The sequence below is a fragment of the Rhinichthys klamathensis genome, unplaced genomic scaffold (genome assembly GCF_029890125.1).
Source record: "Rhinichthys klamathensis goyatoka isolate OS25496 unplaced genomic scaffold, OSU_Roscu_1.1 h1tg000090l_1, whole genome shotgun sequence".
NCBI lineage: Eukaryota > Metazoa > Chordata > Actinopteri > Cypriniformes > Leuciscidae > Rhinichthys > Rhinichthys klamathensis.
The window spans coordinates 172,666-196,288 of record NW_026606629.1 but is presented as its reverse complement, the minus strand read 5'-3'; the positions used below and the strand labels follow the sequence as shown (position 1 = coordinate 196,288).

At 43.3% G+C, this 23,623-nt stretch overlaps 2 protein-coding genes across 2 annotated transcripts; both read right to left on the bottom strand.

Moving 5' to 3' along the window:
- Positions 1-11,946: 11,946 nt before the first annotated feature.
- On the bottom strand, positions 11,947-13,905 carry cunh2orf49 (chromosome unknown C2orf49 homolog). Its single transcript, XM_056251785.1, has 4 exons — positions 13,736-13,905; positions 13,379-13,515; positions 12,151-12,505; positions 11,947-12,036 (listed from the first exon to the last, which is right to left on the bottom strand). Exons 1-4 carry the CDS (start codon positions 13,859-13,861, stop codon positions 11,980-11,982), a joined length of 675 nt encoding a protein of 224 aa, XP_056107760.1. The 5' UTR covers positions 13,862-13,905; the 3' UTR covers positions 11,947-11,979.
- Positions 13,906-16,288: 2,383 nt separating this feature from the next.
- Positions 16,289-22,899, bottom strand: gpr45 (G protein-coupled receptor 45). The gene is made up of 3 exons (XM_056251775.1): positions 22,818-22,899; positions 20,047-20,176; positions 16,289-17,757 (listed from the first exon to the last, which is right to left on the bottom strand). Exon 3 carries the CDS (start codon positions 17,633-17,635, stop codon positions 16,508-16,510), a length of 1,128 nt encoding a protein of 375 aa, XP_056107750.1. The 5' UTR covers positions 17,636-17,757; positions 20,047-20,176; positions 22,818-22,899; the 3' UTR covers positions 16,289-16,507.
- Positions 22,900-23,623: the final 724 nt, after the last annotated feature.

The window sequence follows — 23,623 nt, the reverse complement described above, 5'->3', positions numbered from 1 at the left end:
CTTTGAAAGACCAGGGAGTTGAGTTCAGTTCAGTGCAGTGTTCTGTGTTTGGTGTTCGGGTGCTGTGTCCTGACTTTGTTCCGTCGAGGTGGGCTGAGAGTTTCTGTGGGACAAATCGGCTGGTGAGATCAACCCGCGGAAAGGAATCCGCTACGAAGGATTGGGTGGTGTGGAACAGAGAAGCAGAGGAGAAGTCGCCTTGGAAATATCAAGTCCCCTTCTTGGGTAGAGATAAGTGCAAACCTTTTACTGGCCGTACGGTATGTGATTTATACACAAAGACACTGTATATGAAGAGAAGCGATCTAGGAAAAGGAGTCTAGACACCGTAATGAGAAGACAGCTGTTGTGATGCATGATTGAGGTTGCTATATATTCTTCCGTCTTACTGTCCCCGCTGTTCAGAACAAGGAGGTGGGCTGTGGCCTTATATTTCACAGAGTGGTTGAGAGTGACGTGTGTTGATGCTGTGCCCCACCGTGTGTGTTTGAAGTGAAGTTACTGCATGCTTACTATACCGAATTCTGTCACGTGCCCATCGGCCTTGCCCTGTGTTGCAGTTCGGAGTTGCTGAGGAAGAGATTAAGTGACGGTGGAATTTAAAGCTTGCTGTGTTCTGATTCATCATTGATGCTGTTCTGAAGAGCGGAGGAAATCCAGTTATCTGCTGTTCTGAGTGTCCCCCGTCTAAAGCTGCTGCATTCTGTTCCATCATCACTGTTATGGAGAGCGGAGGAAATCCAGGTATCTGTTGTTCTGAGTGTTGTACATTCTAAGCCTGCTGTGTGCTGATTCATCATTGATGCTGTCCTGGAGAACGGAGGAAATCCAGTTATCTGCTGTTCTGAGTGTCCCCCACCTAAAGCCACTTGCATTCTGTTCCATCATCACTGTTGTGGAGGGCGGAGGACACCCAGGTATCTGTTGTTCTGAGTGTTGTACAGTCCAAGCCTGCTGTGTTCTGATTCATCATTGATGCTGTTCTGGAGAACGGAGGAAATCCAGTTATCTGCTGTTCTGAGTGTCCCCCATCCAAAGCCACTTGTATTCTGTTCCATCATCACTGTTGTGGAGAGTGGAGGAAACCCAGGTATCTGTTGTTCTGAGTGTTGTACATTCCAAGCCTGCTGTGTTCTGATTCGTCATTGATGCTGTCCTGGAGAACGGAGGAAATCCAGTTATCTGTTGTTCTGAGTGTTGTACATTCCAAGCCTGCTGTGTTCTGATTCATCATTGATGCTGTCCTGGAGAATGGAGGAAATCCAGTTATCTGCTGTTCTGAGTGTCCTCCATCTAAAGCCGCTTGCATTCTGTGTTATCAACACTGCCGTGGTGAGCGAAGGAAATCCAGTGTTTGCTGTTCGGGGTGTTACCCCTAAGGCCTGCTGACTCCAGGAGCTGGCCGATTGTCCGGACTTGCCGATCTGACCACCCAGTCAGCCTTCTCGCCAGCCCTCCGAAACTTTCCGTTACCCGTTGTATGGGGAAGAACCTACTGTACTTGGAGTGCCCACTTGCTGTCCGGTCGACGTCTTTCACCGTCGTGAGCTTCTGTATCCGCTATACTGGGAGGAACCAATTGTACTTGGAGTACCTACTGGCTGTCCAGTCGACGCCCCTTTCACAGCCGTAAGCTTTCTGCACCTACTGTACAGGGAAGAGCCAACCGTACTCGAAACACTCACCTGCTGTCTAGTCGACGCCTTTCTACAGCTGTAAGCTCCCTGCATCCCCTGTATAGGGAAGAACCAACCATACTCGAAATACTCACCTCCGGCTGGTGGACGCCGTTCTACAGCCGTAAGTTGCTGCACCTGCTATACTGGGAAGAACCAACCGTACTCGAAATACTCACCTGCTGTCTGGTCGACGCCTCTCCACAGCTGTAAGCCCTCTGCACTCACTGTCTAGGGAAGAACCAACCGTACCTGGAGTACCTACTTGCTGTCCAGTCGACGCCCCTCTTCCCCGCTGTAAACTTCCTGCACTTGAGAGATCGAGAAGATTACATTCTACTTAGAGCCCGAGAAGGATAAGCCGTGCTTAGAGTACTTACCTGCTGTCCAATCCACGTCCCCTCCATAGCCGAGAGCCTTGGCATCCGAAAAGTCTGAGGGGTTGAGTGGACCGAGTCCTCGCCTGTTGTCCGGCTGACGTCCCGGCGGCCACTGGAGGCTGAGGAGGAAGGAGGAGTTTTAATTAGGATCTACAAATTCTTTTAATCAATAAAGTCTGTTACATTTTTACTTTCCTTGTCCGCCTGGTTTCTGGTTTGCTCCTCAGTGGTACATTCTAAAGGGAGGGGGTAGACCCAGTCGACCCTCCCGACCTGTGACAGATTATTGGCATAGTCGGCAGGATACCACTGAGTTGAGCCACCAGAAGCCGTTATGGAAGATGAAGAGGCACCGGGAGCACGAAGACAAGCCATGCCCATATTCATGGGAGCCCCGTGGGCCCAGAAGTACCAAGGTGCGGGATCGGAGATGAGTCTGTCGACGTGGAGGGCCCAGGTCGAATATCTAGTCGGGCTCCAAGGTTTGGACGCCCCTCAGGGAGTGCAGTTCATCTTAAATTCCTTGGAAGGAGAAGCACTGAGGGAAGTGCGAGCAGCGCCAGAAGCGAACCGTACCACGGCTCGAGCTATCTTTGACTTCCTTTCGGGGCAATACGGCGATACCACTCCCGTAGCCGTTCTGCGAACACAGTTCTTCAACTGCAAACAAGGGCCGCGACAGACCATCCGGGCATTCACGCTACAGCTAAGAGAGCAGTTCGCTAGGCTAAGAGGAAGGCAAGACCATGGTCTAGGGGGTGAAGAGAGTCTGCTGCGAGACCAATTCCTCCTGGGGCTACGGGAAGGCCCCGTACGCCAAAGCCTGCGAATACAAGTCCGCCGGAACCCGGACTCGTCTTTTGACGAACTGAGGCAAGAGGCTTTGGCCTTGGAACGGGACCACACGGAGAGTATAGAGCCCTCAACGTGCATGGCTGCGAGTGCACCCGTCGACCCCCCACGCCCGGTTGAAGCGGAATGGAGACGTGCGTTACGAGAGGAGTTGAAAAAGGACGTCCAGGAACAGCTGGCCGAGCTATCCAATTCCTTCAGAGAAGAGCTCCGGCGTGAACGTTCCAGTCCATTGCTCCGAGAGCGGACCTATTCAGCTGGGAGCCGATTCCCAGAACGACGCCCAGCTAGGCCAATGGGGCCACGGTTCAGGTGGGACGAACAGGGACGCCCCATTTGTCATGGTTGTGGAGAGCCGGGTCACTACTTCCGCCAGTGCCGCTCCCGCCGGGGATCACAGGAGGATTTTTAGAGTTGCCGGCCACTGTGGGTCAAGTGGCCGGGACTCCCATGGTAGACCCCCTATTGGTTACGAAGTCCAGAGTATGTTTGGTGGGGCATTGCCCCATTGTAGTGGCCCAGGTCAACGGCTTGGAAGTACAGTGCCTGTTAGACACTGGGTCACAAGTTACGCTGTTCTCTGAGAGCCTGTCGCGAGAGCTATTTAAGGGCCAGGACTGTCCCACCTCGGAAGCCCCCTGGTTGACGCTACGGGGAGCCAACGGTCTGGACATCCCATACGTGGGATACCTGGTGACTGACTTGAAGATCCATGGAGTTGTTGTCCCCCAGAAGGGGGTGGTGATCGTTCGTGACGCCTGCCTAGGAACCCATCGCGCATTGTTGGGCATGAACGTTATAGCAGAATGTTGGGAGGAACTGTTCCGAAGTGGACTAAAGCAGACGGCCTCGACCTCGGAAAGCCAAGAGTGGGACCGGATTAAGGCCGATTGTCGGCGGGTTCGCCTTGCCGAGACGCGAGGAGATCGAGAGGGCACTGGGAGGACGGCTTGCCGATACGCGTTGTCCATTCCCGCTCAGAGTGAGGCTGTGGTTTGGGCCAGGCTCCCCTCGCAACTCTATGGCCCGGGAGAGTGGGTATTGGTGGAACCCCATCTGGACGGCCCAAACCTAGAGGTAGCTCGGGTGCTAGCCACAGCACGGCGGGGGAGGATTTCTGTGAAGGTACGGAACGTGAATGCATTCCCCGTCCTGTTGCATCGTCATCAGTGTCTGGCCCGAGTTACAGCGGTGTGCCCGCAACAAGTGAGAGAGCCGGGTGAAGTGCAGTTTAACCGGGTAAGCCCCTCCGTAGTGGAAGTCGCCCTGACCCGAACTGGACCGCCGGTGGGTAGTGAGGGAGAGGAATTGCCAAACCACCTCCAGGGAGGATCACTACGCGGTGAAGGACTGGGAGAGGAACAGACTGGGCGGCTCCAGGATTTCCTGCTCAAATGGCAGCACTTGTTCTCGACTCATGACGAGGACTATGGCCGGACGGACATTGTAAAACATCAGATTCCGACCGGGGACGCCGCCCCGAGTAGAGAACGTTATCGACCAGTGCCACCAACCCTGTATTCTGAGGTCCGCACACTCCTGCGAGGAATGTTGGACAAGGGAATTATCCGGGAAAGTAGTAGCCCTTGGGCAGCCCCTATCGTGCTGGTGCGCAAGAAGAATGGTTCCTGGAGATTCTGTGTGGATTACCGTAAGCTGAACCAGGTGACTAAGCGGGATGCTTTCCCCTTGCCCCGAGTATGCAGCAGCTTATGCAGCGGCTTATGCAGCGGTGCCTGGGAGGTCAGTTGACGGAAACCACGCTGGTCTACTTCGATGATGTCATCGTCTATTCGCCGGACTTTGAGTCTCACCTCCAACACCTGGAGCAAGCTTTCCGCGCCCTGGACAAATACGGGCTAAAACTGCAACCTGACAAGTGTCAGCTTTTCCGGAAAGAGGTGAAGTTTCTGGGCCATGTGGTGAGTGCAGCTGGGATCGCTGTGGACCCAGAGAAGGTGTCGGCTGTACAAGGGTGGGAGGCGCCGAAGACTGTGCGACAGGTCAGATCTTTCCTGGGCTTCGTCGGATATTACCGGCGGTTCATTCGGGACTTCTCTAAAATCGCCAAGCCCATTAACCAGCTGCTTGGGGGCACGGGACGTTCGAGGGGCCGGGGATCTCCCGCGGTTCAGTGGGACCAGGCATGTGAGGCTGCATTCCGGAGGCTCAAACAGGAACTACTGCAGGCCCCGATTCTGGCCTATGCAGACTTCTCCCAGCCTTTCATCTTGTACACTGACGCCAGCCATCTCGGCCTTGGTGCCGTACTAGCCCAGAAACAGCAGGGGAAGGAGAGGGTGATTGCATACGCCAGCCGAAGCTTACATCCGACAGAGAGGAAAGATGCTAACTATAGCTCCTTCAAACTTGAGTTGCTGGCCATGAAGTGGGCAATGAGCGAAAAGTTCAAGGACTACTTATGGGGGACCAAGGTTCTGGTAGTAACTGACAACAACCCTCTGGTACATCTTCAGACGGCAAGGCTGGGGGCTGTCGAACAGAGATGGGTGGCACAACTGGCGAATTTCGACTACCAGCTGAAGTCCCGGCCAGGGAAGGAACATACGAACGCTGATGTACTGTCGAGGTTTCCGGTGGCAGGCCCAGTAGGTCAGGGGCCCAACTCTAGTTACGAGGCGGAGGAAAGAGCGATTGTGGGGATTGTGGAAGCGCCTGGATCCTCACAGGAAGAGGCCCCCACTGGTTGGGGCTGGGACCCACAGTGTTGGAGATCGAGACAAGCGGAGGATGAAGGGTTGCGGGTGGTACTAGAGTGGGTCCAGACTGGGAAATGGCCAGAGGCCAGAGAACGCCGGGCTCAGACTCAGGCAGTCCGAGGGTTGCTAGGACAACGGGAGAGGTTGGCCTTAAGGGAGGGGGTGCTCTGTCGCTCCATCCAGGACCCTAACCTGGGCGAGAAGATCTGGCAAACAGTAGTTCCGGAGGGGCAACATCGGTCCCTGCTACAGGCCTATCACACCCAGTTGGGCCATCAGGGCCTGGAGAAGACGATCTCGCTGTTACGACGCCAGTTCTATTGGCTGGGATGGAGAGGACTACCAAGGCCTACCTTCAAGGATGCCCCCGGTGCACCTTGTTTAAGACCAGGAAGGAGACCTGAGCCCCATTGGTCCCGATTCAGGCAAAGGCTCCCATGCACATGGTCGCTATGGACTATCTGACGCTGGGAAGGCCGGTGGACCGGATTCAGAACATCTTGGTGGTGACAGATCTATTCACCAAATATGCCTGGGCCATTCCCACCTTGGACCAAACTGCTACCACCACCGCAAATGCCCTGTGGAGGGCTGTGATTCAGCCCTTTGGGTGCCCTGAAATATTCCACTCAGACCAGGGGCCGAACTTCGAGTCCAGGGTGGTCCATGAGTTGTGCCAGCTGTACGGGGGTAGGAAGACCCACACGACACCGTACCATCCCCAAGGGAATGGAGGATGCGAGAGGTTTAACCAAACATTGCTGAGCCTGTTGGGAACGTTGGAGATGGATCAGCAGGGCCATTGGGCGGATGCGCTTCCGGCTCTGATCCAAGCATATAACAACAGCGTGCATAGCACCACCGGGTATGCTCCAACATATCTAATGCCCATCGGCCTTGCCCTGTGTTGCAGTTCGGAGTTGCTGAGGAAGAGATTAAGTGACGGTGGAATTTAAAGCTTGCTGTGTTCTGATTCATCATTGATGCTGTTCTGAAGAGCGGAGGAAATCCAGTTATCTGCTGTTCTGAGTGTCCCCCGTCTAAAGCTGCTGCATTCTGTTCCATCATCACTGTTATGGAGAGCGGAGGAAATCCAGGTATCTGTTGTTCTGAGTGTTGTACATTCTAAGCCTGATGTGTGCTGATTCATCATTGATGCTGTTCTGGAGAACGGAGGAAATCCAGTTATCTGCTGTTCTGAGTGTCCCCCATCCAAAGCCACTTGCATTCTGTTCCATCATCACTGTTGTGGAGAGTGGAGGAAACCCAGGTATCTGTTGTTCTGAGTGTTGTACATTCCAAGCCTGCTGTGTTCTGATTCATCATTGATGCTGTTCTGGAGAACGGAGGAAATCCAGTTATCTGCTGTTCTGAGTGTCCCCCATTTAAAGCCACTTGCATTCTGTTCCATCATCGCTGTTGTGGAGAGTGGAGGAAACCCAGGTATCTGTTGTTCTGAGTGTTGTACATTCCAAGCCTGCTGTGTTCTGATTCGTCATTGATGCTGTTCTGGAGAACGGAGGAAATCCAGTTATCTGCTGTTCTGAGTGTCCCCCATCCAAAGCCACTTGCATTCTGTTCCATCATCACTGTTGTGGAGAGTGGAGGAAACCCAGGTATCTGTTGTTCTGAGTGTTGTACATTCCAAGCCTGCTGTGTTCTGATTCATCATTGATGCTGTTCTGGAGAACGGAGGAAATCCAGTTATCTGTTGTTCTGAGTGTTGTACATTCCAAGTCTGCTGTGTTCTGATTCATCATTGATGCTGTCCTGGAGAACGGAGGAAATCCAGTTATCTGCTGTTCTGAGTGTCCTCCATCTAAAGCCGCTTGCATTCTGTGTTATCAACACTGCCGTGGAGAGCGAAGGAAATCCAGTGTTTGCTGTTCGGGGTGTTACCCCTAAGGCCTGCTGACTCCAGGAGCTGGCCGATTGTCCGGACTTGCCGATCTGACCACCCAGTCAGCCTTCTCGCCAGCCCTCCGAAACTTTCCGTTACCCGTTGTATGGGGAAGAACCTACTGTACTTGGAGTGCCCACTTGCTGTCCGGTCGACGTCTTTCACCGTCGTGAGCTTCTGTATCCGCTATACTGGGAGGAACCAATTGTACTTGGAGTACCTACTGGCTGTCCAGTCGACGCCCCTTTCACAGCCGTAAGCTTTCTGCACCTACTGTACAGGGAAGAGCCAACCGTACTCGAAACACTCACCTGTTGTCTAGTCGACGCCTTTCTACAGCTGTAAGCTCCCTGCATCCCCTGTATAGGGAAGAACCAACCATACTCGAAATACTCACCTCCGGCTGGTGGACGCCGTTCTACAGCCGTAAGTTGCTGCACCTGCTATACTGGGAAGAACCAACCGTACCTGGAGTACCTACTTGCTGTCCAGTCGACGCCCCTCTTCACCGCTGTAAACTTCCTGCACTTGAGAGATCGAGAAGATTACATTCTACTTAGAGCCCGAGAAGGATAAGCCGTGCTTAGAGTACTTACCTGCTGTCCAATCCACGTCCCCTCCATAGCCGAGAGCCTTGGCATCCGAAAATCTGAGGGGTTGAGTGGACCGAGTCCTCGCCTGTTGTCCGGCCGACGTCCCGGCGGCCACTGGAGGCTGAGGAGGAAGGAGGAGTTTTAATTAGGATCTACAAATTCTTTTAATCAATAAAGTCTGTTACATTTTTACTTTCCTTGTCCGCCTGGTTTCTGGTTTGCTCCTCAGTGGTACATTCTAAAGGGAGGGGGTAGACCCAGTCGACCCTCCCGACCTGTGACAAAAGTTATAGAGAGAGGTAAGAGTGAGAGAATGAGCGAGAGAGTGTGAACTGACAAGAGCGAAAGAACAAAGTAGAAGTTCTCTGATCTCTAACTGGATATAAACTAAAGTACGAGACAATGGTGAAAAGGTCATTGACCTCAATATAACCATTGCTGTCTCCATCATTGTTCACTTTTATATTAAAGGGGACCTATTATGCCACTTACACTTACAAGATGTAATATAAGACTAAGGTGTTCCCAGAATGTGTCTGTGAAGTAGTGATGGCCAAATGAAGCTTTTGTGAAGCACTGAACCACTTGAGCCAATTGGTTCGAAAATGGGTTCATTACTCGAAGCTTCAGTTGCAGCGACCTCTCCTGGCGAAAAGCATGGCTGCAGTCAAATTAATCAGTGAGCAGTATTGGAGAAACTACTTTAGTTCTGAAGCATCTTTGCTAAGATCACCCTTGGATTTTTAACTATATTTCCTTTGAAAACTCTTTGATGCACACGCTAATGCTGAGCATAATGTTCTATTTACAAATAAAAATTGATAAATGTATGTTTTGTGTTATTAAGGAGAGAGTGCTTGGAAAATATGGCATAGGTTGGGTGTGCTTGTGTAACTATGGCAGGGGGTGATTTTTGGGATGGGGAACACTCAAAGATTTTTATTGAGGTACATTATTTTTTCAACAGTTTTTGGACTGAGTCGGTTTCTTTTTTTGCTCACAACCTCTCCAGACTTGGAAAACACTCGCTCACAAGGAACAGATGATGCTGGCGAACATAAATTTTTTTTTGCAAGATTAAACCGATGAGGGTACACATTTTGATGGTTTCGCCAGTACGCCAGTGGGTCTTCTGATCTTGCTACTGGTGGATCAGTCACCATCAGACTCAGAATCGAGACGCGCCGTTCCAGTGAATCACCTGATTGGACCGCAAACCAGTCAGATGATTCATTCAGGCAATGAAGCACTTGCTGCTTCGGACGTCATATGTCACATGATTTTTTTCGCACCAAAGCAAGCTTTGAAGCAGTGGTTCTCTAGGTTTGTAGTTCAGGGTTTCGAAGCACGTATCGAAGCTTCAGCGTCACACTGCCATCACTACTGTGAAGTTTCAGCTCAAAATGCCCCACACAATATGTATTATACCATGTTGTAAAAGCATGCTGTTTTTATGCATGTATCTTTAAATGCAAATGAGCTGCTGGCTTCCCAGAAGAGGGCAGAGCCTTTACAGCTGGTGCCTCGGATACTCTGCCAAAAACGAAATGATTTATGGGGATTAAAAAAAAGGAGTGGGTGGATTTGTACACACACTGCTGACATATTTGTTCAAAAAACATGTAAAAGTGAATATTGCATAATATGTCCCGTTTAATTTCGAAAAAAATGCTAAAATATTTTGGGTAATTGTCATTCGAATTTACACTATGGTTCAAAAGTTTGGATTCAGTAATATTTTAAAGAAACGGCCCACCGGTGGGCCCAAATCCATTACATTTTTAAAACAGTAATATCCTATACTAAACCTAAACTAATCTTGACAAACTATATATCATTTGAAAGCTTACAATCTCTAGTTTCCATATTTGGTGATTGATTTTCAAAATGAATTACAGAAGAGCCATAATTTATCAATTTGCAACAAGAATATTTTCATACTCCTAAGGCGTGTTAAGACCTTTATTTTGAAATAGTGATGAACATGAAAAATTATGAAAGAAGGGTAGAAACCTCAGTTTGTTTTCATGCCAAGAGTTCAAAAGATAGCATCCATTCAATTATTTTAGAAAAAAAGGTCTGAAATTTTTTTTAAATATAAAGAAAAAAATTATAGATTCACCATTTGTGATGTGGCAGGAAGCTATAACGCACATACTTGTTCTTTTTGTGTTTCTTAGAGGTTGAATTCATATCAAAATCTGCCAAACTTCTCATATTACTTCTGAATAGGATGTCTACTTCATAAATTGTATGAAAATTGTGGAAATAATGGTTCAGATCACTCAAAACACATTTGGAAATGGAGGCGCCCTTATATGGGCAGTAATGGAGTCTGGTTGTCATCTAGTGAAAAAGTTTGGTACTGCGCCAAAACAAAATCTTACTGAAAGCTCATTTTTTGAGATATCAACCTTAAATTTGAAACAGGTTTTTGACTTTGATTTTTTTTTTGCAGTTTTAGAGTCGCCCAGGTTTTGAAAATATATATTTTCTATAAAATATGAATAATTAAACTTTTTACATTGTACATTTTCATAAACTCAAACTTCTATAACTTTTTTTCTGTTTCACTTTCTTAATTTATTTCACTTCTACAAAAATCTGCCAAATGTCTTCTTTAAAACGAGACCAATCTTACGTCTATATTCCAAAGCATTCTTGAATTAGAACCATTTAAGTTTGAAATGTGCATTTTCATGTATATTCAAAAAAAGGGGGGTGACACTTAAACATTTATTTAGCAAGGATGCATTAAATTGATCAAAGTGACAGTAAAGACTTTTATAATATTGCAAAAGATATCCATTTTAAATAAAGGCTGTTATTTTGAACTTTCTATTCATCCAAAAATCCTGGGCAAAAAAATTTATCAGTTTCCACAAAAATATAAACCATTTTCTAAATTGATTTAAAAAAAAAACAACCCCCAACTTTTCAACAGTATTGTACCTGTAACAAAGCAGAACTATGAATGGAATGAAATTCAAACACCATCAATATTAATAAACTTTTATTTTATGGACTTTGGCAGTGTACTTAGGATTGACTAAGGTGTTAGTAAAACAAAAACAAAACAAACAAAAAAAACCACACTAACACCATGATCAACACTCTCAGCCATTTATTTCATCAGGCTTGTCGTCAGTGAGGAACTTTCCATGCCGTTCAATAAAAAAACTCATTTCATAATGCCTAGAAAAACCTTCACTAAAACACTGACATGTAATACACCCTTCATTTTGCTTTCTCACTTAAATACATCAATGCATGATGCAACACACATCACAACTGCATTTTGACCCTATGGGGGCTATAAATACAAAACCATAAAGGGATTTATTTGATATTGGCCAAACGTGGATGGGCCTATTCCGATCTAAATCACAGATCAACCTGTAAAACATCTTATTTGAGAAAAGAGTGACTCAGTTACTCAGTATATTCCTATGTCAGTAAAACACAGCAGACGTCTCTAAAACACACCAAGAGCATGTCCATCTATTTCCTCTAGGTGGGTTTGATTTGTCAACATGATTCACGTGCAATGAAAAGTTTATTAATTGCCAGAAAGATTTCTAAAGGCAAAATCTGAGCAGTCCAACATAAAACTGCTAGGAATGTGTCAGGTCCTTCACCACTACATAAAAGTCGAAAGCCAAAGCATTTCCGGAGGGTCACATTGCACAAGTCACTTTTCCTGAGGCTGGTAAGTAAAGAGTGACAACTTGAGGTGTGTGACAAGAACCCATCTTTCAAATTCATGTGTCCCATCATGAGTGTCTTTCTTTCTCCAACACAGAGACCCAGCAGACGATGTCAGTGGCGTTAACCATCCGTCCTTGATGACATCAGAGATTATGGCCATGTGATATGTTGAATCTTTTTCTTTGTATCAGGTGACTTGATGTCCTTCTGCCACAAACAAATATAAAACTTAAATTCACACTTACTGTCAAGATAATTCACAACCAAATCTCACTCTTACACCTACATCACAGATTTCCATGGTGTTAGTGTCATACTCACAGCAGTGTCATGTTCTCTGTCGCTGGGGGACGAGCGCTTTAGTTTAGACGTGGTGTTGTTTGAATGTGGAGAGAGGTTGGCAGCGTTCGAGTGCTTACAGGGGCTTTTGGGACTGGCCCCCGGCGATGACACTGGCGTCCTGTTAGAGGAATTTGAGGAAGAGCAGTTTGTAGAGGTCCCGGTGAGCTTGCGTATGGGGTTTGTGAGACTGATGCTGGAAACGGGGGGCTTTATTCGGTCTGTGGTGACAGGTGCTGCTGAAGTATCAGCTTTCTTTAGCTTCACACCGCCAGTGTTAGTAGAGCTGCCGTCAAACACAATCAACGGCCTCTTCCTGCCACTATCAGTGCTTGAACTGAAACAAAACAGAAAACGATTAAATCTTTGATTAAAGATTACGAGGGCATAAGAATAAAAATAAATAAATAAAATATGTAGATGGTTAAATCGCTTATAATAAATACTGCAAACTTCCATAAAAAAAATTGATTTCTTGGAGAATTTAAGCAAAGGGGAAGAGTATAAGTGATTATTACAAAGCGCTCTGTGAAACTTCAGTCAAATATTTTTGGAATAATAATTGTTGTCCAGGGCAACACTGTATAACTGATCACTCATCTGTGAAACTGCTTGCGTTCCTTCTGCACGCCTAACATGATAATAAATTATGATAACAATAATAAATAACAGACATCCCACCCTGCAAAAACTCATTTCCAGGAGGTAATGTGTAACGATAAATTGTTATATAGTGATATCAAAATGTGACGATATGTATTGGTGGTGTAAACGATATTAGTCAGGATATAGAGTTAGTTGGCTCAGGTTACCGTATAATTTCTAAGGCACAGTTCACACAAAAATTTAAATTATGTCATCATACTCCCTCTCAAGTCGTTACAAACCTATAAGATTTTCGTTAATCTTCAACACACAAATGAAGATATTTATGAGCTGGGAAATTTCTGTCGCTCCATTTAAAGTTGATTCCTATAAAACTTAAGACACACACATTGTCAAAGATATTGAAAAAATAATCAAGTGGTTTTGGGAAAGTTTGGGAATCGTCATTTTGACACGCTTTCCGATTAGAACTGTGATTGATTGTATTGATCATCTGATGCGCGCACACGCTGGAGCTTCAAAGTGAACGGGCACACATCATTCTTTTCATGTAAGTGCATTAATAGCGGGAGAGGCGGGACAGCATCATAACCTGTGTGAGTACCTGTGCGCTCTGCTCCTCTCCATCCTCCTCCCCCAGCGGCTGCTGGGCAGATCTCTCTGCGGGAGAGGAAGCACATGTCGCAGGTACAGACTTGTCAGCCGGTCGCGGTCCTCATGGTCACCCACTGTTATCTTCCTCTAAAACACAACGCAGTCATGACTCGTTTGCTGCCGTTCAATGACTGTTGATGTATTAATTCTTCAGATTTCAGGTATATTTACTGTCTGATAAATTGATACTATACAGAAAAGACGCACGGAACAAAAATAACCAAACTATTATGATTATTATTGTCATGTATGTTATGCGATGTGGCCTACAGTAACCCGACTGGTTTCATGTGGCTCCGAGTCTCACCTCATGTAACATGAGCTGAATGAACTCTTGAGAAAGGAGCTCAGGGTGAAGCAGAAGGTCGATTTTGGAAACATCTCCAGCATTTGATGTAGGGTTTCTCGTTCTGTCACCCCTGTGCGACGCCATATTTATCCGTCCATTTCCGGAAAGCGCAGGAAAAAGCTTTCTTGTTCTACGCTTATGCGGGAGACGTTTAACATCCCATGACCATTACTGCCACCTAGAGTACAATGTGTGCTAGGGCAGAGAGAATCATCAGCTATATAAAGAATGAGTTAATGACAATGCATGACTCAATTCTTTTTCAAATAGAATTGACAGACTTTGACTAACCTGACGAAAAGATATGAAATCAATGTCACTGACTGGCCAGACAATTAACAGGCCAATATTTGGCCATTTACAAATTATTAGCACTGGCCAGTAAGCATGTCCACTTGTTTGAATAAACATTTTATTTATTGTGTAAAATAAGAGTTTGTTTCACTTCGTCGGTTTATTACATTATATCAGCCATCTGCAACTCTGCTCTTTTGACATTGATATCAGCCTTGTCAACTGGAAGATGCATATCGGTCAACCACTTTTTTCATTTTCAGTATTGACAGATTTGAGTATTAGCTTTTATATATAGGCATGGTTCCCAAATTACTGATAAAGAAACCCAATTAAAATGGACAATCTGCATTTCTCGCTTAACTGACAATGCCGCATTTATAAAAAATAATGCACTCCAAAATTACATTTTGGTGAAATGGTGAAAATACAAAAAAAAAGTGTCTATAGTAGTTTTATGCAATTTTCATAAGCATAATTCTAAAGTTAAACTTGATATGTTGTCACGATACTGGAATTTCCAACTTCGATATGATACCTTGAAAAAAATGTATATGTGATACCACAGGGGAAACTAACAGATATTTTTATAATTATCTCAAAATTCTTTGATAATTTGGGTAATTTTGTTGCAATAGCTAACAACAGGGAGGATTTATTTGAAACTTTGAACTAAAGTAAACCATCAGTAATAAAATAAAAAAAGAACAAATTGCAAATGATAGCACAAATAAATACAATAAAGAGATAAAATATACGAAACAAATGAAATAAACATGGCTTTAATTTTTTTTAAGGTGGGTCTAACAGCAGTATTCAACTAAATAGTACAGAAATTAATCAAATATAAAATTACACTGGATAGTCTTCATTGTAAAAATAGAATAATGCTTACAATTAAAGTTACAAAAGTTATTCATTCAAGAGCAGTGAGTGATTTTCTCTTTGTCTTTTGTTCTTTGATTTTAAGTTTATTAGGCTGCTGTCACTTTAAGAGCTTATGCACAGATCCTATACTGTTACACCACATGCGATTTGTTTTTCAACTATTTACGTTTCTGTGTTCACCGGAATACTCACCAAGACGGGCATTCTGACTTAATTGTGTGTGTTTGACCGTTTAAGAGCAATAAGTCACAAAAAAGAGCTTATATATCACATAAGCCACTTATATATCAATGGCGCACTCAAAACCTGCGGGAATGAGTAGAGTAGAATTATGCGAAATACCTGCAACCCCGTGCTGAAATTCAGGACCTGTAACATCAACACTATTCAACGGGAGCGAATGAGAACAGTGAATGAGATGAGACGGGTTTGTGTGTCAATTCGCCGTCAGAGAGAAGAGAGAAAATGTACAAAATCCGCCCTGGCATTTTCATGTGGCACTACATGATCATAAACACCACCCATCTTTGCATGCCCTTGAATATGTATATCAACTCCCATTCCTTAAAACCACTAAAGCCATGTAATGAGTGAGTAGGAATGAGTGAGAGTTAACAGAGGAAATAGCTCCAAAATTGTCATTTATTAATACAATTGAACTATACTCCACAGTGATGAATCCTAAAACACGCTATAAGCTGCATTGGCATAGCAATCGCAGTGTTTCCCACATGATACACCGGCACAAAGACCCCAGCGCCGCCAGTTAAACAAAACAAGTATGAGATGTATTGGCCCAAAAAAGCATATCGGCCCACCAGGATGGCCAGTCCGCCCCTGACAGCTGGTATCGGTGTATCGATACTGCAGAAAAGGAGTATTAATTTAATATTTCAGTATCGATTTGTATAAGCAAAAGCAAAATTCTTCTGTCAAACTGGTAGAATAAGTGAAAATTGTATTGGTTTTAGGCTAGATGTAGCTGGTTTAAGCTGGTAAAGATGGTCTTCCAGCCTGGCCTTCTAGAGAATTGGCCAAAACCCCTCTAAAACAAGCCTTCTGAACCAGCTATGGCCAGGCTGGAAGACCAGCCAATCAACTTAGTCTGGTTTTAGAGTTTTTTGTTTGTTTTTTCAGCATGGATGCAGTTTCACTTTGGGCATTACAAAATGTGAATGTAAATAATGACCACAAACAAAACTCACTCACCTAATCATGAATAAATTCTACCAAACATGTTCAGTAAATCACCAGTTTAGATGCTTTATTTGCCAACCTGTAAAACCTTTTCCAAATGAAATAAAAGAAATTCAGTTCATGACCCAGTTCAGGAATATATAAGAATATTGCTTTGATGAATTTCAGACAGCTAATGCTTTTTCCTTCGTCACTGCAGACTATGATAGGAGGACGTATTTATCAAGTACTCAATTAATAAGCGTTCTCATCTCCATGGGAATTCAAAGACCCTTGAAACCAAGTGTGTCATATCTAAACATCATCTTTCATTCTTGCCTTGTCAATTTTAAACATACTTTGGTGCGAATCCTAGACTGAAGACTGGGTCTCACTGCTGCACACATAGATGTTGCTGGGTCTTATACGCCTACGACTTCGTCCGGGAATCTTGGGACAGAGATGACAAGTCTTGGGCATAAACTCCAGACAGGCCTCACGAAACTTTCGGATTCTCCAGCAATATATCACAGGGTTGAAAACCGCTTTTAGGTAACTCAACCACAGCGCCCCGATGCTGACGGGGTAAAACGCGGGGCTGAGATAGAAGCGTCTACTGAACACCGCCAGCAGGCTCACCACCGTATGTGGCAACCAACACACGGAGAAGCCAATGAAAAGGATGAGGATGGTGGTGAAGGCCCTGGTTTTGAAACTCATGTCCACGTTGACTTGGGGTCGCTGAAGACCGGTTAAACCCAACTTGTTGACATGGTTGATGGCGACACTGCCTTCGCTGGTGTGATTGTGGATGCGCAGCGCGTTGCGTCGCACCGTGTTGAGAATACACAGGTAGGAGTACAACATCACACCGAATGGCACAAAAAACACCGCGACGGCGAGCAGAACCGTGTAACCCCGGTCCGCCAGCGATTCGCTGTATCCAAGAATGCATTGCGGCACCTGTGCGCCGATCCCGGCCGTCCTCCAGCCGATCACGGACGGTAGGGACACGCAGAGCGACAGAGCCCATGACGCGGTAATGAGAATTTTCGCACGATGCGGCGTTAGCTTGTCCTGCCGCTGAACTATAATGAGGAAGCGATCGACGCTGATGATCAGAAGGATGGACACACCTTCCAGAACAAATAACCAGTACAACATGACGGACACGCGGCAGAATCCCACTCCGAAGCTCCAGTCCGTAGTTGCGAGAGTGACGGCGGTGAATGGCATGCATAGCAACGACAGCATGATGTCAGAGAAGGCCAGCGTGGCCAGGAGCAGATTAATCGCTGAACGCATGGCCGGTTTCTGATACACTATCAGACACACAATGGCATTGCCGAGGAAACCGATGGTGATCATGAAGATCATGATGGCAGCCAGTGCCACCCTAAGAGTGGTGGGCATGAGGGCAGTATCAGCCTCTTGCGTCTCAGTTTCTATTGGTTCAAGAAGGCCACACCCCTCCAGTGAGCTGCCATTACAGGCGAACATGGCAGCTGTTACCAGGTATCATCCATTCAAACCTGGAAAGTCATAGCTAGACCACTGCCATGGTTATGTGAGCTCCCGTTAAGAGAATTACTCTCCACACTGAAGACGTTGTAAAACATTACCTGCAACAGAAGACCAAAAGTGTGAGGTATATTAATAACAATACAAACTTACACTACCGTATGATTAAAAAAAAATGTATTAATGCTGTCAAATCGATTAATCGTGATTAATCAAATCTAACATAAGGTTTGTATACTTTTAATAAAATATTAAAAGTATTTACTTTTATATATAATACAAATTATGTATAAATATATGTACAGTATATACATGCAAATATTTCATATGTGTGTATTTACATATACAAAATAATTATACACAGTACACACACATATATTATGTAAACACAAACTTTTATTTTTGATGCGATTAATCATTGCGCAGCACTAATACATATATATATATATATATATATATATATATATATATATATATATACATATTAGTGCTGTTTTACGATTAAAATATTTAATCACGATTAATCGCATTACTGTCTCAGTTAACTTGCGATTAATCACAATTAATCGCACAGTTTTATCTATTCTAAACGTCTCTTGATTTCTTTTTGTCCCATTATTTTTTCTCATTTTAATGCTCTTATCAACATGGAAAAGTGGATCAGCTTGCTTTGTGCAAATGTTTTTTTATTGAAAACAACATTGGCATATACAGTGTTCAATTTCACACTAACATTCTCACTTGGAGCAAATAATCTCTCAATGTAACACTGTCCATCAATAAAAGGGTGAAAGAAATACTGAGGAGGTCCTGATATTGACGAGGGGGCGGAGAATTCGCATCAGCTGTGTGTGTGTGTGTGTGTGTGTGTGTGTGCTTGGCCATCATCAAGCGGTATTTGGGTATTTCAGACTGACGTGCTGCGATCGCGATGATGATAGCTCAGTTCACAACGACAAAACACACAGATCACTTTGGTCTTGTCAATGGAACCATTTGGCAACTTTTTTAAAAGTAAACTTTGCATTCAGAATCTTATTGGCATCCATTTCGGCGTCTCGCGCTCGTCATCCACTCAAAACTTAACGTTAACCTACTATTTGGCCGGCTCGCAAGCCTAAACAAGTGTGTGCGGTGTCGTGCCTGTTGTTTTGTTTCCGGTCTAGCTAGATCCGCTTGCGCTTTGGTCGACGAAGCAACAAAACGTCCTCGCGCGGCACAAGCCATTGAAATGAATGGGTTTCATAGCGCAGCGCCGCGCATGCCGCGTCCTGTTGCAAAAGCTTGTGAAAAAAACTACAAAGTTTGCTAGGCCAAAAAGACCGTTAATCTCGCGATAAAAAAATTAACGCCGTTAAAATGGGTTTGCGTTAACCCCGTTAATAACGCGTTTAACTGACAGCCCTAATATATATATATAATTAGGGCTATCAATCCTTTGGCTATAGCATTACATTATATGATCACGCTCTTATTCATGCAAATGCTTTTAAACCATTCAAGCGCGATAAGACACAAAAGAGAATGCAGTGCAGTACTGGCGCGCGTCTGTGAATCTAATAAAAATGCTGCTGTTTTTCATTAAGAATAATCGAAGAATTGAAGATTATCTTAAGTTCACTTAAATTAAAAGTTGTTATGTTTTTAAAGCCAAATAAATGTTAAAATTGAGGGGGAAAAAATCTATTTCATAGAGATATCTTAGTAGCAGTATTGGTGTCTGTGATACCGGCCTTCTCTCATAAAAAGATGCCATTAAACAAATATTTAAAATATAGGCTACTGTCTTTGTTGTTTCTACATTAATTTGGAGATTAAATGTGAAATTATTACAATATAAAAATATATTAAAAACTTTAATGTTAGGTCTGATTAATTGCGACTAATTACAGAAAAAAATATTTATAATATCAAAATCGATTGACAGCACTAATATACATTGTGTGTGTGTATGTATGTGTACTGCATATATACACACATATATTATATTTACAAACTTTGATGTTAGATGCGATTAATTATGATTAATCGTTTTGACAGCACTAAAATTAATACTTTTAAGGTCTGTTCACACCAAGAATGATATATATATATATATATCATAACTATACTGGCGACCACACCAACGGACAAAATTCAGTTTTTTGTGCTGCTTTAAATGCTGGAAATTTTTCTTACACCAGTTGAGAACTGCATAATCAATAAAACAATTACAGGCGTATTCAATGGTTTGCCTCAGACATAGTTAAAACAATTTTGTAATAATTACTTTTTTCCATGAACATCTACATCTGTAGAGCAATCTGTGAGCAGCACAAAATGAGCAATATGGCGAGCATCTACAAACCACAATATTCGTGTTTACAGATGAAAGAGGGAATGATGCTCACTCCGAGGATGCTGCTGTTGCCATGGTTACTCTGGGTTGTTCTTTGCTAAGGATAGTGCAGATATAAAGGGGGATGTAAATTCCAAAAATTCATCATACGTTTCATGTCATCATCTGACACCTCCATTGCCCTAGAAAAGACACATAGCAGGACACAGTTACACATGGTTAATGAAATATATTTTCTACTCTGTGTTCCATTTATCAAATTGAAAGGGACAGTGGCATATATTGGGATTTTTCTCATTCAGGTCTATAAATGCTGGTGACAATCTATTTAAAAACTCCCATGTAATTCCCATTACATATACAATACAATACTTGGGGAATAATAGTCAATTATCAGCATATATTGTTAAAGATTGTTGGGTATACAGTGTGGATGAGACAAACAGATAATGGGTACAGGCGAGACATTGTGGACAGAAGCATATGAATTAAGTAATAGAAATATGCAGTATGTTGTTATGTAGAAAGAGATATACCATATGTAAAAATGTAAATATATAATAATGGACCATTGGAATAAAAATGGAACCAGAATAAATAAACTATGACATATAGACCAATTTCCAGCCGACGTCACAGTTACGTCACAGCGCTAGCTGGTGGCAGAACAAAGGGAAAACTGGAGGCGGTGAATACAAACCAGCACAGATTCGGCTACAAAATAAGGATCTTAAATTATTCTTATTATTATTAAATGTCATCTTGTTGTGTTGTTGGGTGCAAGAATCAATGAAACATTAATATGCTTTATCTGCAATTTTTTATTTCTAGAAAATATTCACCTCATTAAAATTGCACCGTAATGTCACTCTTTACATTGTCGTCTTCATGGCGCTGGCTAGGCAGAACTGCGGATCGTACACACACGTCTTGCACATCACCATTCAGCACATAGTTATAGGCATCTAAAGATTTATATGCCCTCCGTTTCTCTATCAGGTTGGTGTAGATGTCAGGCCACTCAACCGGAGGTAGCGTTAACGTTAATCCTGTCAGATCCTCAATGAGTGTACGGGTCAGCCAATCTGGTTCCGTCCGTTAAAATTAACTTTTGCAAATAACAATCGCGGTCCTGGACAGTGAGTGGCCTTGCACATTAAGATAAAATCGGATTTTCTCCAGTCATTGTTAAAAACAAGCTAACAAAACTTGCAGACTTTACGTTAGTGAAGCGGCCAGAGGGATCGTTCTGCCACCATCTAAGCATAAAAACGTCACCATATTTACCAACTGAAAATTGGTCTATAGTATGTGTACAAATAAACCATATTTTGGTATACTTAATGCAACCTCTGTACTATGAGCTGACAATAACAATACCTGTCTTTTCAACCTGGCAAATAGTAAAATGTTTAGCAGCAACTTGTGCACAAAGTGGAAACTGATCTGGATCCATCAGTCTCAGACCTCAATGTGTTAATTAACCCTGGTGTCCATGTTGTCACCCATAGACTAGCCATCAACTTAAGTGTTAGAAACTAGAGATTGATCAATATTGCTTTTCTGACCAATGCCGATAATGAATAATTGTATGTTGAAATGGCCAAGTGCTGATATAGAGAACAGATATTTTTATTGTGTTATTTCTGTTTTTCTTTGGACAGAATCCTAATCACACCGTGTTGTTCGTTGGCCAGAGGAGCACTGGTTTCTCCCAAGATTTCTTTTTTTTCCTCCATTCTGTCGCCTGATGGAGTTCGGGTTCCTTGCCACTGTCGCCTCTGGATTGCATATAGTTGGGGACACTTAATATTCAACAATATTATTGATCTGTCTGACGCTGTTGTATGAGAACTGAACTGAGCTGGACGATGACATCATTTGTTGCAGAACTGCTTTATAGATGAAATGAACTAATTTAATAATTGATTATCTTTACAATGGAACTGAATCAACACTGAACTGACTTAAGCTGAACAACAGCTAATATGCATCATTTCCCTGTTATCACTGTAAATCTGTGCTGTATAAAGCACTATAGAAATAAAGGTGACTTGACTTTACACAATGATAAATAATATAAGGGTTGATGACCCTGAAATTGTTGATATTCATTGCACACTATTACATTCTAATTCGATCATGGCACAATATATATTTTTACATGCTATAAAGTAGGATATGTAGCCTAAAGCTTTTCTATAACACATATCATTTAAGTATGAATGCTTATGCGTACAAACATTATTCAAGCTGTTTCCTATTCAACATACAGTATAGCATTAATGATGATATTGGGTGCTATTTAAAAAAAAAAAAATCAGACCAGATTTTATCTGTGCAGCTAATTCTACAGAACCGATTTAGTGTAAATATCATTTAAAAAAAATCAAACAAAAAACAGGCAATCTCAAATAGAAAGACTAAAAACGAAGAAATTCACATAAAAAGAAAGCAAACAAATGTATTCAGGAAGATATTCATGTGTTATTCATAACAAAATTATTATAGCAGCGGATATGTGGAAGATTGAGGCAGAACTGCTAGAATAATTGTTTACAAATGCACACAACATTCAGAACTAAATGTTTTCCAATTGCAGTTATGGATCACACGATAGGAAACAAATAGGCTATATTAGAATTTAATTATTTCGAAAATGTCTAAGCGTGGTATGCATGACAATTATCACTATCGCACCCTTGTGATTTATGCATTGATCACACGATACATGTCACTGATGAAACATTACAGTTCACGTGCACTGGTGCACACGCTAAGCAGATGTGATGTAATTTGCACAGCCAGATTGTGTGATTTTACCTCTTTATCTACTGAAGTCCGTGTATCTGTTGGGCGGTGAGCCGTGACAATCCAAAATAGATGAAGGACAAGATGTTGTAGTTGTACCGTTGTAGTTTTGATTTCAGTCAGAGGACTGCCATTGTTTCCACTGATGCGATTTCTTGCTGCATGAAACACATCCGTCGGGGTGTGGACCTCTGGAGGTGTGACAACGGCAATCAATCACAGGCGGCTAGTATGAGCTTCATGCTTGAGGATTTCAGAGGTACACGGATGACAAACTGCATCAGGAGGTCTTTGACGTTCTCAGAAGAATAAACGATCAATGGCTCAACCAAGGACCCAGCCTATAGTTATCAATAATGTTTTGGCTGCGTTGGGCTTTTGAGTCTGTCTATAGAAAAGTATAAGAAAAAACCTTCGGTTATTTTAACCCAACCGTTAGTTTACTCATATTGGGTCAATATGTTAGGTTATTTTCCACAAAAAAAAAGAAAAAAAAAAGGTACATTTTTAGTAATAAAAAATAGACTACGGTTTCCGCAGCAACAGTTCAAATTTTAACGGTTCAGTGACAGACAGTCAACACAAGCTGCTGCATCATTGGGTTGAAAACAACCCAAATTGGGTTGTTTTTAACCCAGTATTTTTTTAGAGTGAAACTCGACTGAAAGCTTTTGTTGTAGACAGGAGGCAAAATGTCCTTGAAATTTGATCATTCATCATGATTATTTTTTGTTCAACTCTATTTGCATTTCACACCCACACTTGACTTGTAAGGCTAAATGGGGACATAACATAGACTTTTATTGTTTTCATATTTA

Bases quoted from the DNA above. Each gene is read 5' to 3' on its own strand.
- gpr45 (XM_056251775.1), bottom strand. From the start codon at position 17,635: ATGTTCGCCTGTAATGGCAGCTCACTGGAGGGGTGTGGCCTTCTTGAA.
- cunh2orf49 (XM_056251785.1), bottom strand. From the start codon at position 13,861: ATGGCGTCGCACAGGGGTGACAGAACGAGAAACCCTACATCAAATGCT. The intron at 13,516-13,735 runs GTGAGACTCGGA...GTTGTGTTTTAG, and splicing joins TTCAGCTCATGTTACATGAG to AGGAAGATAACAGTGGGTGA. The intron at 12,037-12,150 runs GTGAGTATGACA...TGTTTGTGGCAG, and splicing joins ACAGAGAACATGACACTGCT to AAGGACATCAAGTCACCTGA.